Below are 6,779 nucleotides of genomic sequence, written 5' to 3'. Positions count from 1 at the left end.
ACGTAAATAACAGAAGTAAGATAAAACACATAGTTTGAAAGTTTCTTAAGTGTGAAAACACTTGCTTTATCTGGGTAGCTTAACAAAGAATCGGCATAAAATACGTTTTAAATGATAAAATGTAAAGGAAAATAAAATGGATGAAATACTAATACAAAAATTTAAACACAAATTGAATACACTGAATAAAAGTAATCAAGGGAACATAGTTTATAAATAAACTATCTCACAGAGGAAATGTTATGTATAACTAAGGAAGTGGCAAATTGTGTGAATGTTTTTAAGATTTTCAGAAGCTAGCCCTAAAAGCGAGATGGAAAAATACGCGAGGAAATGACGTATTCTGAAGGTTCGTAAAGTATCTCCAGCTTTCATCCGGCATTAACTGCGGATGAAATTTTTCTTAAACTATTATCTTCTTGTGTTAATTTGTTCATAAAGTGTTAGCTTACTTGACGGTACTAGCTCCAATACCAAAACTTTCTTCTCCAAACAATACAGAAGCATCCTTGGGCGGCAGCATGGCGCAGGAAAAATTTTTCCAACCAGGTAAGACTTCCCAACACATTAGTGAGCTTTCTTCTGCTACCCTAGTTTAGAAGCAAACACTTTAAACATTTCGTGACACATTAATCGGCTCAAATTTAACGTATATACTGCTTATAATGTACAGTGCGATGGCGTCAAAGACAACGTTGGCTGATATTTTCCCAAACACATAAGATTATCTAGAAAGGGTGTTAATTACGTGAAGCAGTCATACTAGAGTTCGTTAGTTTCCAGAAAGAAGAAATTTACTACAGAAGGAAGGAAAGTCCCCGTGTCATTGGGTGATCCTGTCGTCAGTTGCTTTCGCGCCTTTATTTCATATTCGCAGAAATAAACGCGAAGATTCGCAATGATATGCAACGCTGGAAAGCAAAAATGTTACAAATTACAATGAGCACAGATTTGTGTTTTACTTACTTATTTATTACATTACATAAAGAAAAATTCAGGACAAAGCCATGTATTCAGGATACAGCTCAAATAATGGAATTAACATACGTTTTAATAATTAATGCGTTTTAATACAACTTTATGTAAGATCTTTATATGCTTGAAAATAATTTTAAATTCACGTTAATAGTGTAAGTCACTAGCGTCTGATATGTATAATCTTTCAAAACTCGTAGTTCGACTCGGATTCATATCCCGGTAGAAAGACTGGTTGCATGAGAGTTTTTATGATTTTCTCTAACATGAATACATATCGATTTTCCTTAGAAAATTCTTTATGAAAGCATCCCTTTCCTTAGACAGATAGCCCTGGAGTGTCTTAGCATAATCTAAATCATCCAATCCAATGTCACGAAGTGTTTTTTTCCCCCACATATTTTAAAAATTTCTGTTATTTTTACTAGCGTGTCATAAACTTCGAGCCTTCTTTCATTGTTTCATTTAACAACAGATAACTTAACATTATTTAGCTTCAGAAATAGAAATAATAGATTCATCTCATTGGCATAAAACTTTGGCGCTTTTTGAGAAGTGGCTACTAATAGAAAAGAACTTTTGATGTGTGGATACATGTAATAGAAATAAATATTTTGGTAAATTAAATATGCTTCAAAGAGCATTATTTGAACATAAAATCTGATGTGTGCACCACATGACTTTCTTGTACGGAATATGAAATTATACGCACTGTTTTCTTGCATTTCATTTAAACTTATTGGATTGAATTAAATCTACTTCGTCGATAGCGTATAAACCACAATAGAATAAATGCACTCTTTAAAATTCACAATATTTGTTTACCATAGCGACACTCTGGCCCTAGGTTCACTTAACAGCGTTACATTTGATTCCTTTTTTAACTCAGAATGCACAAAATTTATATCATCTTAAGAATTATCTAATCGTTGCCACATGTTCTATTCAAATACTATAGTAAATCTAAAACGATGTATAAAAGAAATTAAGCAAAGAACAACAACAACAACAAAAAAGAAACAGTTTTTCACAAACGATTTAGTATTTCTCATTCAATTAATTCAGTTCTTACATCGCGACAAGGCAAAAATACATAAAAACTCAAAATGTCTGTATTGGAAATTATGAAATAAATCTTAAACACTTATTTCCTCGAAAAAATTCCAGAAGGGATTAAGCATGCTTTAATTCGCAATAACAAAAGGCGGCGTTGTCTTTGTTATTTCGAAGCTTACTTTCTCTATATTGGCAACAAATCTACTATTCTGCTGTTTAAAATGTAAACAAGCAATGGCCGCCATGGAAAAAAATATTAGGCTTAGCGGCACTTAAACGACTTTTAAAACGTTGATAATTCTAAAAATATTGCGTACATATTTACTAAAGCATAGAAACCTTAACCGGAAGATAAGAACAACATAATTCAATCGTTTTTAAAGCAAAAAATGCACAATTTACAAACATATAAGAATAAAGAAACTGAGAACACTGAGCCGAGTAACAGAGTGGATATATATATATACATATAATTTATATACTTTTGGTGCGGCTGATTGCAAACAAAATACGAAATGCACATCTACATGTTATAGCAGTCCTATATATAAAATTTCAACGTTCTGAGGCTACTCGTTTTTCAGTTATGCGAGATACATACGTACATACGTACACACAGACACCACGAAAAATTCTCTTCAGAATTCATTTTAAATTAGTTTTACAATTTTTTTGGGGGGGAAAGAGTCCTTACGCACAGATGTCACGGAAAAACATCGTAAAATTGCATTCGATAGCGGTGAAAATGGATATTTGCGTTGAAATTTGATGCCTGAAACTTTTCGGGATTACAATACTTCCTTTTTACTTCGTACAAGGAAGTAAAAAACAGAATAAAAAGAGTAAGTAAAAAAAGTTTAAAAAATTAATTATGTTAATTTTCATAAAAGCTCATTTTATTAACTTTCTTTGTATCTGTATAATCTTAGTCCTGTACGCAGACGTTTTTAATCCAGCGTAAGAAAGGAAAATTTCTCTTAATCCTTCTTAATCTTCTCTTAATCTCAATAGTAAACTTTAAAGAATTTGGAAAAATCAGAAAAAGTAAATCAGAAAAAGTGGTAAAATAATTCAAAATAACTACTGGCCACAAATTTCGACTTTCTAACCTTGACTGTCGTAAACTATATTTACCGAAACAGATCACAAATAAAAGGCAGAAAACGATACTTTTTCTTGAAAAGTCAGTAACTTCAGATTTAGCTTAGACAACTTTTCCAAGCTGGAGAGATTAACTTTAGATTCAAATCTTAAACATAATCTAACTTTCTTATAGAATCAACTTTTCCTGAAAGAGTCTATAACTCAAGCTTATAAAAAACTCCTTCTGAATAAGATATTAGAGTGAATATAGTACTTCGAGATTATATGTAAATCTGTTCTAAAATTTTTTTGAGCACTACTGATAAAAAGTACTTTGTTTTTCTTAGTACTGAGTTTATAGGTTAAAGCCAGATTTCCGCTGCCTTGTACTCGACTACCAACGCTTAGAAAATACTTTTTATATGAACGCGCGCTTCGTAATTAGATTTTAGAATATTTATCTTGGACAGTTACCTTTCTTAGATAAGAAACTTACTTTCCACCACTTTTTTTCTTAGAGTTTCACAATTACTTACAAGAATATACGTAGAGTATAATTTCATTTATCTGGACAAAACAAAATTGCAGTTTATCCAAATGGCTGGGTTATTCTCTTTCTTAGTAAGGTTAGATTTAGACCAGGAAAGTTAGATTCCCATTTTAAGAAAGAAAGAAAAAAAAAAAAGAATGTTTTTTCTCTCATATTAAAAGAGAGTTTGATTTTTATCATTTCCAAACTGTTTGAAAAAATTTTTATTCCAAAATTTATTATTAATTCTATGCATAAGAAAGGTTTTTAGGAAATACCCAAACTACAGTTGAAACTGCTCTTCGATTCTTTTCGCTTTTCTCTCCAACAAACCAACGCAAGGTTTGGTTTGGTTTATTTAATTATGGCAAAGCACACTAGGGCTATCTGCCTAAGGGTAGGGATGCCTTCGTGGAGGACGTTCTAAGGAAAACTGGCTCGTATACACGTTACACATGATCCAACTTCACAAATCGTTCCCGATTCCATTATTCGTGTGATTTTTTCCGCTTTTCGCTTCATCCTCGCTAACTGCTCTTGATTCACTCCTCGTTTCTGATGTTTTTCATCAAGGTTATTGCTGTTGAGCATTGAGTCATAAAAAGAACTGATTCAGTTCAAAAAACGAACGGTTCTAATCCCGTCCAATAAAAAGAACTGTTTTGCCCATTTCTACTTGCCAAGTTCTTTCTTGTTGAAATTATCTTTATGGTTCTCTAGAAGTTCCGTGCCTTCACTGTTAACGTCCAACTAATGGTTTTATCTAGACACACAATATCATAGACAACAATAAAAAATGCTTTGTGTCAAATCCCTCAAAATCTTTGCCTTCAACACAATTTGTCCTTAATTTCTTCCAAACCGAATACATGGTCCATACTGCCAAGCTTTTGTTAACAAAAGTTAAGCAGCGAAAAATATTAAAATGACCTTTTTAAAAGTCTTTGAGTGTATTACCTCAAAACACCTTTTAAGTCATTTATTGCTAATTTCAGTATTCAGAAAACTTTAGTTCCTTTGTACATGAATCGAACAACTTCTTATAATATTTTTAAGTTCAATCTTCCATTAGAATAAAGGTTTCAAAGAATATTAAGCTTCTTATAAATATGTATATTAATAACAGGAAGTAGGAATGCTTTGTATATACTAATTGTTCATATTCGTTGAATAGTTTTGTATTCTTAGAAATAAGATGCTTTGAAAAAAATAATTCGCTTACTTGTCAACAGCTCTCGAAGTACAAACACTCCGAATAATTAAGCTGAGTGGATTTTCTTTAAATAAAGGAATGCACTTAGAGTGAGTTGCGATAACAGCTAGAGCATCAGACGGACTGACGAAGAATCCGTCTTCTCCAATAATCATGCAGCGACACTATAAATAAGAACGGTCTTTTTATGAGATAGAAACACAAATACAAATAATTTTATGTATCAGTAATCTCAAATTGTTCGCAGGCTGAATGCATAACCTAAAAGTAACTGACGATTCGAATTTTTTTTTTTTTTTTTTTTTTTTTTTTTTTTTTTTACAAAAGAACATTTTTGAGCTAAATTAAATTTTTTTTTTAAGTAAATATTTATCAGAACATACACAAACAATAATAATAATGATGTAAACGAAAAAATCAAATTTATATTTATTTTCTGTCTGAAATCTTAATGTTAGCATCTGCAAGAAATTTCTGTTGGGGCACTTTGTAATTCAAACGCATTGGCAGCTAAATATTAAATTTTTCAACATGACATTTATTCAAACAATTCTAATATAATGAATTAACTACTAAATACCTTACTTGAACTAAAAATAAATAAATCTCGAAAACCTTCAAGAAGGGATAAAGTATGCAAGTAAATAATGACTACATAGTATATTTCTTTTATTTATTAATTTTTCTACCACACATACAGAAAAAATCTGATGTCTCCACCACATGACTTCCTTGTACGGAATATTAAATTATACGCATTTTTTCTTGCATTTTATTTAAACTTATTAGATTGAATTAAACCTACTTCGCCGACAGCGCATAAACCACAATAGAATAAATGTATTCTTTAAAATTCACTCTGTTTACCATAGCGATACTCTGGCGCTAGGTTTACTTAACAGTATTATATTTCATTTATATTAAAACTCAGAATGCACAAAATATATATCATTTAAAGAATTATCTAATCGTTGCCACATGTTCTATTCAAATACTATAATAAATCTAGAACTATGTATAAAAGAAATTAAGCAAATAAAACAAAAAAGAAACAGTTTTTCACAGACGATTGAGTATTTCTCATTTAATTAATTCAGTTCTTACTTCGCGAGAAGGCAAAAATACATAAAAACTCAAAATATCGATATGAAAAATTACGAAGTAAATCTCAAACGCTTATTTCCTCGAAAAAATTCCAGAAAGAATTAAGCATAATTTAATTGGCAATAATAAATGAATGCGTTATCTTTGTTGTTGCGAAGCTACGTTTCTCTAGATTGGCAACAAATCCACTAGTCTCCTGTTTCAAATGTAAACATCAATGGCCGCCATTAAAAACAGGCTTAGCGGCAATTAAACAACTTTAAAATTGCTGATAATTCTAAAAATATTGCACACAGATTTACTAAAGGCATAAAATCCTTAACCGGAAGATAAAAACAATATAATTCAATCATTTTTAAAGAAAAAAATGTACAATTTACAAACATACAAGAGTAAAGAAACTGAGATCACTGAGCCGGGTAAAAGAGTGAATATATATATAAATATATTTATATACGTTTGGTGCGGCCGATTGCAACCAAAATACGAGGTGCACATCTACATGTTATAGCAGTCCTATATACAAAATTTCAACGTTCTGAGGCTACTCGTTTTTGAGTTATGCGAGATACGTACGTACGTACATACGTTCGTACAGACGCCACGAAAAATTCTCTTCAGAATTAATTTTAAAGCAGTTTGATCATTTTTTTGAAGGAAAAGCGTATTTTATTCTGTCCTTACGTACAGATATCACGCAAAAACATCGTTAAATTGCATTCGATAGCGGTCAAAATGGATATTTTTGTTGAAATATGTTGCCTGAAACTTTTCGCGATTACAATACTTCCTTTTTACTTCGTACAAGGAAGTAAAAAT

The 6,779-nt window shown here is 31.1% G+C and overlaps 1 protein-coding gene across 1 annotated transcript in view; it reads right to left on the bottom strand.

Annotated features, from left to right (window-relative positions):
• Positions 1-448: 448 nt before the first annotated feature.
• Positions 449-6,779, bottom strand: part of LOC146996354 (phosphoglucomutase-like protein 5) — a 30,767-nt gene continuing 24,436 nt past the window's right edge. The window contains exons 6-7 of the mRNA XM_085821435.1: positions 4,866-5,020; positions 449-590 (exon numbers count right to left, since the gene is read on the bottom strand). Of these exons, the coding sequence (XP_085677561.1) occupies positions 449-590; positions 4,866-5,020 (297 nt within the window). The remainder of the gene's footprint in view (positions 591-4,865; positions 5,021-6,779) is intronic.

Source organism: Stegodyphus dumicola, chromosome 7 (genome assembly GCF_044657685.1).
Source record: "Stegodyphus dumicola isolate Sdum_Otavi_A_Nest chromosome 7, ASM4465768v1".
In the NCBI taxonomy this organism is placed as follows: domain Eukaryota; kingdom Metazoa; phylum Arthropoda; class Arachnida; order Araneae; family Eresidae; genus Stegodyphus; species Stegodyphus dumicola.
Note: the sequence above shows the minus strand (reverse complement) of the source record. Positions and strands in the feature narration are given on the sequence as shown.